The sequence below is a fragment of the Dipodomys ordii genome, unplaced genomic scaffold, assembly GCF_000151885.1.
Source record: "Dipodomys ordii isolate 6190 unplaced genomic scaffold, Dord_2.0 Scaffold87, whole genome shotgun sequence".
In the NCBI taxonomy this organism is placed as follows: Eukaryota; Metazoa; Chordata; class Mammalia; order Rodentia; family Heteromyidae; genus Dipodomys; species Dipodomys ordii.
Genome location: NW_012267303.1, coordinates 1,128,752 through 1,140,221, shown reverse-complemented (window position 1 = coordinate 1,140,221; position 11,470 = coordinate 1,128,752). Strand labels below are relative to the sequence as shown.

Genomic DNA, 11,470 nt, shown 5'->3' with positions numbered 1-11,470 from the left:
CAGGGTGGTTTGTGGAGCCCCGCCCTCCTCCAGGGTGGTTTGTGGAGCCCCGCCCTCCTCCAGGGCATTGTTGCTGTGCAGGTTGGGCGTCACCAGGGGGATGCAGCCTCAGCCCGGCACGGCGCGCGAGCACGGCGCGCGAGCACGGCGCGCGAGCACTGCGAGCCAGCGAGTGCTGGGGTCCGGCTTTCTTGCACGTTCCCTCCATCCATCTCCCACCAGGGCTGACACTTGTGAAGAGGCACAGGAGGGTTGCAGCCCTGTGAGCCTGCTCTCTGCTAGTTGTGTGTCTCTGAGGGGCTCAGGGGCCCCGGGCTGCGGAGGCTGGGCGGTGTGGAGGCCCGCAGCACCTTTCTGACTGCCTTGACCCTGTCCTGGTGAGTGTGCGTTCACGCGTGTGCTCTGTCTGTGTCACCACAGCGCCGGTGTCACGGAGGGGCCTCGCTGCTCTTGTGGTGCCATCTGTCATGCCAGCTGGGCCCTGGGTCCTCACGAGGCGGCCCCCGGGGGGAGCCTGGGTGGCCCCCCGGCTGGCCATGCAGCGCGGCACCGCGGGAGACTCGCGGGGGGGGGGGGTTGCGGTTGTGGCGATGGTGGCAGAGGAGACGAGGGCCTGGATCATGGTGAGTGTGTGGAAGTACGCTGGGCCTAGGCTGGGATGGGAAGGGAGGGAAGTTTCTGGAAGAGTAGCACAGGTAGACTAAACATCAGCCGCTGTGCGTGGGGCACTTGGGGCCGGACAGTTGTGCCTGGCAGCCCTGGCGCTCTGGTCAGCAGAGGGCTCGGGCAGAGCCTCCTGTCCCCATGCGCCTTGTGTGACATGCCAGGCACAGCTTGCGTGTGAACGCAGGGGAAAACGCATCATCGCCTCCTGTTATGGTCCGAAATATTCGGCTCTGCTCCCATCTCCGGGAAGAGGGAAGGGGCCGGGTTGGTTTCTGAGGACAGAGACAAAAACCACCCAGTGATGAGCAAGACTGCGGAGCAGCGGCACCCGGCGCCGGAGCCTGGCAGGCGCTGGTTGAGGCCAGGGACGTGGGCGCAGACAGGGGCTGCCGCAGACAGGGCTGGGCCGGCTCTGCCCGCAGCCCTGCTTCTGGCCATCGCTCTCCTTCCCCACCAGTGGGTTCTCCGCAGGAGTTGCTGCAGCAGTGCACGGCCCGGCAGCCTTCCCTGCTCCTTCCCTGCTCGCCCTCATCCTCCCTGCTGCCCCCATGGATGTGCGCATGGCGGGGTGGGCACTGAGTGCGGTACCCCCACAGCGGCCATCTTACTCCTCCTCCGCTGCCCGCTGTCCCCGTGACTGGCCAGAGGTGCACTCTGACTGGTGGGGGCCAGTTAGCGCCCTGCGTTCCTCAGGAAGCTGCTGTCCGCTTTTGCCATTCCTGGTCCGGTTCTTTGCCTTTTAGTAAAAACTGAGCATTTTGAAGAGCGGAGCATTGTGCTGCAGCATGCAGATGTGACTTGGGCTGGGAAGGACCCAGGTCTTCTGCACGTGCACAGGTGGCCCTGGTCCAGAAGAGGGACACGGCTGTGGGAGCAGCCCCACCCCTCCTGGCTGGCTTGCTTCCCTTCCCTTCCCTTCCTTTCCCTTTCTTCCCTCCCTCCCTCCCTCCTTTCCTCCCTCCCTCCCTTCCTCTTCCTCCTCCACCTCCTCCTCCTCCTGTTCTTTCTCCTCCTCCTCTTCTTCCTCCTCCTCCTCCTCCTCCCTCTCTCTCTCTCTCTCTCTCTCTCTCTTTCTCTCGAATAAAGCAAATAAGGTTTATGTTTGGGCCACAGTGTACCACATGACCTCAAAATTCCTTGGAGCTGGGATGTGGCTTATCAAAGCCCAGGAAGAAAGGAAGTAGTATGTGTGTCAGTGTACTTGAGTCGTGAGAAGCCGTTTTCGCAGCTCTAGCCTGGGGGTTGGCAGTGCTGGCCTTGTGTGCACTGGAGGCCGGCTCAGGAGCTGTGCAGCGTCGCTCTGGATCTGCCGGAGTAGATACGATTCGTCCACGGACTCTAAGTGGGTTGCTGTGCGTCACTGGCATTGCTTTGTTGTTTGGTGGTGTGATGCATGGCTTTGGTAGTACTGTGTCCTGACTCCGCCCGTCGTTAGGATACTGAGAAGCTTTCGTCCCTCCCGCCGCTGTGCCCGCTGCTGTGCTCGGGCCTGCAGGAGACCGAGAGGAGCCCCCAATCCCAAGCTTCCCTCGGAGGCTGCGGCGCCTGTCAGGATGCCCGTGGCGGAGCTGGCAGTCTGGGAAGAGTGCGCTGCACCTGCAGAAGCCAGGGGAGGAGGAGGAGGAGCGGGTGGAAATGGGAATTCGGAAACACAGACCTTGTGAGAGCCGGCCCGAGGCGTGACTTGCTCCTCACATGTACTTCCGGAGCCAGCCCTGCTCCGAGTCCTTCAGGATCTGCAGCAGTCAGAAGCCGGGCTCTGTATGCCTCCCTAGCTTCTGGCCACTTCCCGCAGGCCACAGTTTTACAACCAATGCAAAATGATACCGCAACTTACTGTGCTGTTTGACTCTTGTCAATGACTCTGTATTTAGCCACCTTGCATTCTGTAGCTAACCTAGGAAGCTAGCTGCAAATTGTATTGTTGTTCTGTGTGAGAAATACACTGTGAATCCCTGCCAGTACTTTTTGAAAAAGATTTTGGAAGCAAGACCCAAAGAGGGTCTTGCTCTCTGAAATCTTCGGTGCTCTCCTGGGCATGTTCCTTTAGATCTGTGGCTTCAGACCAATCTGCGTCTTCCCCAGCGTGCCCAGCCGAGAGCTTGCTTTTGATCCGAACCCCATACTTACAGCACGCCCATGAACCCCATACTTACAGCATGCCCATGAACCCCATACTTACAGCACGCCCATGAGCCAGGGTCGATCCGTCTGCCTCCTGGGCTCCCAGGCGGGAGAAGGCCTGCATAGAACATGGTAGCACACATCTGTACTCACCATGCAGAGGCAGAGACAGGAAGGTTTGGACTTAGAGGCCAGCTGGAGCTACATAGTGAAACCTATTTCAAAAAGCCATCAGGGTGAACCAGTGCAGCAGTGGCGGCCATGAGACATTGTGTTGAAAATGCATTATACAACTCGTGGGGAGGGGTCAGGGAAAACCGGGGAGAAAAGGAGGGAAGAGGTGACACTTTCAAAGGAAATGCACTCGCTACCTGACTTGTGCACCTGTAACTGTACATGACCTTCACAATAAAAATAAATGTTAAGCCGTCAGACAGAAACGCCCAGGGCTGTCCTGCATGCAGCCCCCAGCCCACCCGTGTCAGAAACGCCCAGGACTGTCCTGCATGCATGCAGCAGACCCCAGCCCTCCCGAGTCAGAAACGCCCAGGGCTGTCCTGCATGCAGCAGATCCAGGCCTCCCACGTCAGAAACGCCCAGGACTGTCCTGCATGCAGCAGACCCAGGCCTCCCGTGTCAGAAACGCCCAGGGCTGTCCTGCATGCAGCAGACCCAGGCCTCCCGTGTCAGAAACGCCCAGGGCTGTCCTGCATGCAGCAGACCCCAGCCCTCCCGCATCAGAAACGCCCAGGACTGTCCTGCATGCATGCAGCAGACCCAGGCCTCCCGTGTCAGAAACACCCAGGGCTGTCCTGCATGCAGCAGACCCAGGCCTCCCGTGTCAGAAACACCCAGGGCTGTCCTGCATGCATGCAGCAGACCCCAGCCCTCCCACGTCAGAAACGCCCAGGACTGTCCTGCATGCATGCAGCAGACCCAGGCCTCCCGTGTCAGAAACACCCAGGACTGTCCTGCATGCATGCAGCAGACCCCAGCCCTCCCAAGTCAGAAACGCCCAGGACTGTCCTGCATGCATGCAGCAGACCCCAGCCCTCCTGCATCAGAAACGCCCAGGGCTGTCCTGCATGCAGCAGACCCAGGCCTCCCGCGTCAGAAACGCCCAGGACTGTCCTGCATGCATGCAGCAGACCCAGGCCTCCCGCGTCAGAAACGCCCAGGGCTGTCCTGCATGCATGCAGCAGACCCAGGCCTCCCGTGTCAGAAACGCCCAGGGCTGTCCTGCATGCATGCAGCAGACCGAGCCCTCCCGAGTCAGGCCCAACTCTCGCTTTCACTCCTGGTGGCCCTGGCTCCCTGTGTCCCGCACAGGGGCTGGCCTGTCAGCATTTGCTGCTTGAATGGCTCAGCAGCTCCTGTGACAATTTGCAGCCCATGTTTGAGGGTCATTGGGTGAGACACCCCGTCTTTGGCTAACATCAACCCATGTCTGTCACCTAGCTCTGAGTTAAAACATGGGATTGGTTTCTAGGCAAGCGGGCCTTGGCGCGGGGTCTGGCCAGCCATGGCCACAAGGCTGTGTCTTTGCAGATGTCTGCTCCCTGCCCGTGTCCGAGCTCATTACCGTGGAGGAAACGGACGCCCACGGGAAACACTCCGGCAGCGGCCGCTGGCAGAAAATGGAGAAGCCCTACGCGTTCACAGGTGACCCGCCTCGGGGTCTCCCCCGTGCAGGGACAGGAAGGACACGGCCGGCCACGGGTCAGCCAGCCCAGCGGCTGGTTCATTTATCTCTGTAGAATCTTCCTAACACGTTTTCCAGGATCTGCTTTTAGTTCATGTTCAGGCTGTTGACCAGCCTTTGTCGTTTTCTTTATTTGATTGTTTTTAATTGATTATTAACGTATGTGTGTGTGTTTGAGGCGAAGTCTCATGATGTGTAGCTCACACTATTCTTGAACTTGCAATCCTCACTCAGGCTCCAGAGTGCTGGGATTATAGGCGTCTGCCATCATGCCCAGACTCTCTTTGTTGTTAGTCCCCTCTGTGGCTTAGAAGGTCTGAGAAGTTTCCCTCCTGTTTTTGTAATGTGCGTTGGGAATCCCCTCACCAGCGAGAAGGACGCGAGCTCCTGGAGAGTGGCTGTCACCAGGGCTGTGGCCCCCTGACCGGGTTGCTTTCCATGCAGTGCACTGCGTGAAGAGGGCGCGACATCACCGCTGGAAGTGGGCGCAGGTGACCTTTTGGAGCACCGAGGAGCAGCTGTGCCAGCTGTGGCTGCAGACCCTCCGAGAGCTGCTGCAGAGGCTGAGTATGTGCGCTGTGCGTGCGTGCACGCGGGCGGGCGTGCGTGCGTGCGGGCGTGCGTGCGTGCGGGCGTGCGTGCGTGCTCTCCTCCACGCTTCCTTCTGGACCGCGGCCTCTGCTTCTGTTCCCAGCAGACACGCTTCCCTCATCACATGAGCAGAGTGAGGCTGCAGCCCCTCCCCCCCCACTGGTCAGGAGACGCTGGGTCCTGTTTAGACACAGTTGTACATTCCTGGGACCTTCTTTACACACACACGTGCTCAAAGCTTGTCCCACTTAGACTGTGTCTTTTCTCTTTCCATAAAATAGGAAACTTTTTCTTTTTTTTTTTTTGCCAGTCCTGGGGCTTGAACTCAGGGCCTGGGCACTGTCCCTGAGCTTCTTTTGCTCAAGGCTAGCACTCTACCACTTGAGCCACAGCACCATTTCTGGCTTTTTGTTTATGTGGTACTGAGGACTCGAACCCAGGGCTTCATGTGTGCTAAGCAAGCACTCTACCACTGAGCCACATTTCTAGCTACAATAGGAAAGTCTTTATCATTATCATATTTCACATTTAAGAATACTTAGGGATGTTGGGCCCTAGTGGCCCACACCTGTCAATCTAGCTACTCAGGAGGCTGAAATCTGAGGATTAGATGTTCAAAGCCAGCTTGAGCAAGAAAGTCCATGGACTTTTGTCTCAAATTCACCACCAAAAAGCTAGAAGTGGAGTTGTGGTTCTCATGGTTCTCATCATAGCTATGAGTAGCCTGCTTTCCTCTTGGTTGTAAGAGTGAAAAAAAAAGCTCAGGGTCAGAGTCCAGACTCTGAGGTAAGCCCCAGAACTGGGGCGCGCGCGTGCACACACACACACACACACACACACACACACACACACACACTCTCTGAGTCAGTAACATGGTGCTTGTGTTTGTTATGGTCATTGGCTTACGTGATGGTGTTGTTTGGCAGCCTCGAGACCTAAGCACTTACTGGTGTTCATCAACCCCTTTGGGGGCAAAGGCCACGGCAAGCGGATCTACGAGAGGAAGGTGGCGCCACTCTTCACACTGGCCTCCATCACCACCGACATCATCAGTGAGTGCGTGCGCCTCCGTCCCGCTGGCACGGGCCGGGGGGGGGCACAGGAGGGGGCACCGGGCGTGAGCCCACGGGAGCCTCCATCACCACCGACATCATCAGTGAGTGCGTGCGCCTCCGTCCCGCTGGCACGGGGCGGGGGGGGGGGCACCAAGGGCCAGACATGATCGAGGTAGAGGGAAAAGCAGGATGCAGAATTGTGTGTCGGGGACCCAGGCACCGAGACCTTCTCCCTTCCGCGTTGTTTCCACCGCGACAACAGGAGAAACACAGTGGTAGCTGTGCAGAGTTCACGACCCTCAAAGAAATTATTGCTGACAGCGAAGTCAGCCGCTGGCAGGTGTCAGCCCGGGACGTCCCCCAAGGAGGACAGAGCTGGCCCTGGCAGAGGGGGCGGCCGTAAGAGCTGAGGGGCCGTTTCCTCCGGAAGGCCTCCAGAAAGCCTCCCAACCACCCAGTGACCAGTGACGGAACGGCGTATGGCCTCTTACCTACATGGATTCCCAGATGTGTGTATAAACCGTACCCTGTGATGTTCCCCACAGTTACTGAACACCCCAATCAAGCCAAGGAGACTCTGTACGAGATGGACGTGGATGCCTATGACGGGTGAGTGTCTGTTCTCTCGGTTGTTGCGGTGGTCCCAGTGGAGGCCTACCACCATCTCCTCCTATTCCCCCTCCTTTCCCTCTCCTCCTCCAGCTCCTTCCCCTCCTCCTCTTCCTTTTCCTTCCCCTCTTCCTCCTCCTTCCCCTCATTCTCTTCCTTTCCCTCCTCTTCCACTTCCTCCTCCTCTTTCTCCTCTGGCTCCTCCTTTTCTTCCTCCTCTTCCTCTTCCTCTTTTCTCTTCCCCTTCCTTCTCCTTCTCTTCCACCTTCTCCTCCCTTCCTCTTCCTCCTCCTTTTGTGCCATTATTGGAGCTTGAACTCAGAGCCTCACACTCTACTTGGTTCTTTCACTCAAGGCTGGTGCTTTACCACTAGAGCCACACCTCCACTTCCTGCTTTTTGCTGGAAGATTGGAGATTTGTCTGCCAAGGCTAGTGTTGAACCTCGATCCTTAGATCTCAGCTTCTTCAATAGCCAGAATTGCAGGTGAGAGACACCAGTGCCCAGCTGTAAACATGCTTCTTATAGCAAGTCCACGAAAGGCAACGATGTGGGGGCGCAGCCGCCGCTGTCAGAGTAAGCCGCTGTGGGCAGCCCTGGCTTCCTGTTCAGGCTTTTGTCGGATGTCTTCATACAGTTCAGTGCCCACACAGGAGGAACCCACTGTGGGGCTGCCTGAAGTTGCAATGGTGTCTGTCTGTAGTCCAGTGTCCTGCTTTGCTAATGTGGCACTAATGGTGTTCCCTAGTTGTTGTTCTTACTACTCTTACTTTGGTGGTGCCGGGGTTTGAACTCGGGGCAAGCATTCTGCCACTTGGGCCACAGCTTCAGCTTGTGGCTTTGTGTGGGGGTAGGAGCTGCAGTTATTTATGCTGTGCCTGTACCAACTTGACCTCAGGCCTCACGTTCTCACTCCGTTTTCTTAATCATGGCTGGCGCTTTACCACTTGAACCACACATTTCCAGTCTGGCATTTTGCTGAGAATCTCACAGCCTTGTTTATCCAGGCTGGCTTATCCAGGTGGTCTCAGCTTCCTGAGTCAGATCGGTCAGATGGCCCCAGGCTCTGAACATGCCCTCTATCTTCTCTAGGCTCACAGGATATGTCTCTGCACACACACGTGTGCATGGACACACACACACACACGTACGTCTCCATGCTGCTCACACAGACCCTGTCATCTCCAGCCCCAGACAGCACACCTGTCACACACCTCATTCTGGGCTTCTTCTCCTCCTCTCCTCCTGCTCTTGGTCCTGCCCACTCAGCCCTGACTCGTTCTCCCCTCTCCTATGTCCAAACCCGCAAGGCCACTCCCAGGGGTGACAGTGAGGTCCAGTGCCATGCGCAGGAAGGCAGCCTGTGGGTGGACCAGAAGAGGACAAGGACCGGTGGCAGGCTCCTACCCCGCCGGCCGCCCCATGCCCGCCTTTAGGAGATAATGGAGCTACTCGGCTCTGCTGTGCTGCCCAGCAGGCTTCAATCTTCAAGAGTTTAAGGATTTTCCGTTGTTGCATTGTTTTTGCTTTTACTTTTTATTGTTGCAGTGTTGAGGCCTGAGCCCAGGGCCTTGTGTGTGTTAGCAAGCGCTCTGCCATGAGCAACACCATTGGCGCCTGAGTTGTGAATGTTTTCATCTGGTCACACAGGCGTTCACAGTGCTGCAGTGCCAGGGTCCGGCAGGAGAGCAGCGGGCGGAGCCGCCACCCTGCCACCTTGCCACCCAGGGAAGGTTTAAGATCACCTTCTCAGACGCCTGCTAGGCCCAAACTTGCAAGCTGCCTCCTGGCACTCAGGTCCCGGTTCCCATGGGCTGTGGGGGTCTGGCTTGCTCGTGTAATCCTTCTAGAGAGGGAGAGATTGGGAGCAGTGCAGTTAGAAACCAGCCTGAACAAAAGTACACAAGACCCCATTTCAGCCAGCAAAAGCGGGGAGGTGTGACACACATCAACCATCCCAGCTACACAAGAAACAAATAGGTGCACCAGTGTCTAGGCTGACCTGGGCACAAACTCTCTTTGAAAAGTCACTAAAGCAAAAAAAGCTGGAGGTGGGGCTCAAGTGGTAGAGCTCTTTGCCTGGCAGGTGCAAGGCCCTGCGTTGTACCTCCAGAACCACCAAAGCCGGGGGCAAATGCATTATGGGCTCTGGTGTGCTGTTGCCCTCCCCAGTATCGTCTGCGTGGGCGGTGACGGGATGTTCAGCGAGGTGCTGCACGGTCTGATCGGGAGGACGCAGAAGAGCGCCGGCGTGGACCAGAACCACCCCCGGGCCGCGCTGGTCCCCAGCCCCCTCCGCATTGGCATCATCCCCGCAGGTATGGGCAGGACCCGGGGCCAGGCTGCCTGCGCTGCCCAGCCCCCGGAGGAGGCCGCCTGGGCTGTGTGTGCGCACGTGTGTGTGTGCGCGTGCGTGCGTGCGCGCACATGCACATGCACATGTGTTCAGGGAAACACCCTGCTTGGTCTGTTTTTGTCTAATGCAGATTTAAAGTCAGATTCTTGCACTTTCTGAGCTCGCGTGCGCGGGGCTGGTGCTCTGTTGCGTAAGCTACCTCTCAGCTCAGTTCTTTGGTAGTTTTTCTAGAGGTGGAGTCTTGGGGATTTTCTGCCCACGCTAGCAAACTGATCCTTTGCATCTCAGCCTCCAAAGTAGTGAGGATTACAGCCTGAGCCATCAGTGCCCAGAGCAGCGCGCCGTGCCCAGGACATCCTGATCTGTGGTCAGGACCGTGGCTGTTCGTGTGCTGAAGGATTGCCGTCTGCCTCGGGCGGGGCGTGAGTTTCTGTGGGGGCTCACGGGGAGGAGCGTGCCTCCTGCCGTGTGGACTCGTCCTGTGCCATGAGAAGACCCTGGCGGGGAGACCTCAGGGGCGCCCCTGCGTTCAGGCCGCGACGTGGCTCCTCGTGCTACCCCAGCGTCCGCCACGGCGCCGGGACCACGGCAGGCCTCTGCTTCTCCCTCTCCCTTGACCTCAGTTCCCAAAGGTGGAGGAGCAGAGGGAGGGAGCCGAGGGCTCTGCCCTGGGCAGGAGAGCCGTCCAGTGGGGCGGTTGTGGGTCTCAGGCTCCACTCCACGCGGGCTCGTCAGCAGCCTCGTGCAGCGGGCTCCGCCCTGGTGGGGGGCCTCTCAGCAGAGGGTGGCCTGCTGGGTGCCTGCTGACTGGCCTGTGAGCACCCTAGGCGAGAGTCAGCTTACACACAGACACACTCATATGCATGCTCTTACACACACACACACACACACACACACACACACACGCCCGCCCTCCAGGGCCCGCTGTCTTGCCATCTGCGTCTGGTTCCCAGGGAGTTGTGATTCTGTCAGTGACCTGGACATGAGGCCATGTCCCCGGACAGCATGCCCCCCCCCGCCGTCCCTGTTCTCTGCCTCCTTGCTCACAGATCTCAGTCGCGGCACCGGACAGCATGCCCCCCCCGCCCGTCCCTGTTCTCTGCCTCCTTGCTCACAGATCTCAGTCGCGGCACACGCGGCCCCAGAGGCTCCACGTGGAAGTGGCTCTCTCCCGAAGACATTCCCCTTGGGGCTCTCTGAGCCCACGTGGTTTTCTATGCCTGTGTTTAACTTCGGCAGTCCGATGGGATTCTGGTGCATGCTTGTGGCTCACGCCTGTAATGCCAGCTATTTAGAAGGCTGAGATCCAGAGGATCATAGTTCATAGCCAGAACAAGTGAAAAAATTCACAAGACCCCTCTCAACTATTTGCTGCATACAGTGGGTGCACCTTCGCCCTAGCATGAGAGGCTGAGATGATTGTTTGATTGTGGGTCCATGCTTGCCCATGAGACCCATTGCCACAGAAGCAGCTGTGCACAGGGGTGTGTATGTCATTCCATGTGTGCAACAGGCAGGAAGTGCGTCCCTGCCCCTACATAACCAGTGCAAAAGGAGCTGGGGCCTGGCTCAGCAGTAGAAGCACCTGCCTAGCAGATGCAAGGCCCAGAGTTAAACCCCAGGCCACTAGAAAAAATGGTTTGGCTCATTTGGGATGGTCAGGCCTAATAAGCCTCAAAGACTTAAGCCAAACAGCCAGGCAGGCGGAGCATGCGCCACCCTGGCATTGGGGGGACGGGGGTTCTCAGCGTTAGCAGTGGTCAGAAGGCGCAAGTTAGCACAAGTGGTGATGGTCTGGAGCTGCGGCCTGGCCCACGGGGCCCCAAGAGGCTCCTCAGGTCACTCAGGACCAGAGACGGCAGGCTGCCCGCGTCCGAGGCAGAGCCCGGGCCTGCGACTCGGGTCGGCCCAGGCCAGCCCCGGCCAGCTGCCGTGCCAGCGGCCATGCTCTGCGGTGCCGCCGCTCTGTGCACACGCCCCGTGCGCTCCGGGTGGAGACCAGGCGTCTGGACAGCTCGGCCCTCAGCTCCCTCCGGGTCTCAGCCAGGACTCAGGGCTCACCGGGGTGAGCTGGGGCCTCAGCGCCGCCGTGTCCAGTACGGGGCCTTCCTCACCCTTCCTGCCTTCCCCTTGTGCTGGCCTGGCTCCTCCCCTTGTGCTGGCCTGGCTCCTCCCCTTGTGCTGGCCTGGCTCCTCCCCTTGTGCTGGCCTGGCTCCTCCCCTTGTACTGGCCTGGCTCCTCCCCTTGTGCTGACCTGGCTCCTCCCCTTGTGCTGGCCTGGCTCCTCCCCTTGTACTGGCCTGGCTCCTCCCCTTGTGCTGACCTGGCTCCTCCCCTTGTACTGGCCTGGCTCCTCCCCTTGTACTG

At 58.7% G+C, this 11,470-nt stretch overlaps 1 protein-coding gene across 1 annotated transcript in view; it reads left to right on the top strand.

The window, feature by feature from the left end:
• The window catches only part of Cerk (ceramide kinase), a 31,901-nt gene that overhangs the window by 12,422 nt on the left and 8,009 nt on the right, over positions 1-11,470 (top strand). Inside the window, exons 2-7 of the mRNA XM_013025722.1 lie at positions 2,162-2,326; positions 4,339-4,452; positions 4,937-5,059; positions 6,010-6,135; positions 6,684-6,747; positions 8,919-9,064. Of these exons, the coding sequence (XP_012881176.1) occupies positions 2,162-2,326; positions 4,339-4,452; positions 4,937-5,059; positions 6,010-6,135; positions 6,684-6,747; positions 8,919-9,064 (738 nt within the window). The remainder of the gene's footprint in view (positions 1-2,161; positions 2,327-4,338; positions 4,453-4,936; positions 5,060-6,009; positions 6,136-6,683; positions 6,748-8,918; positions 9,065-11,470) is intronic.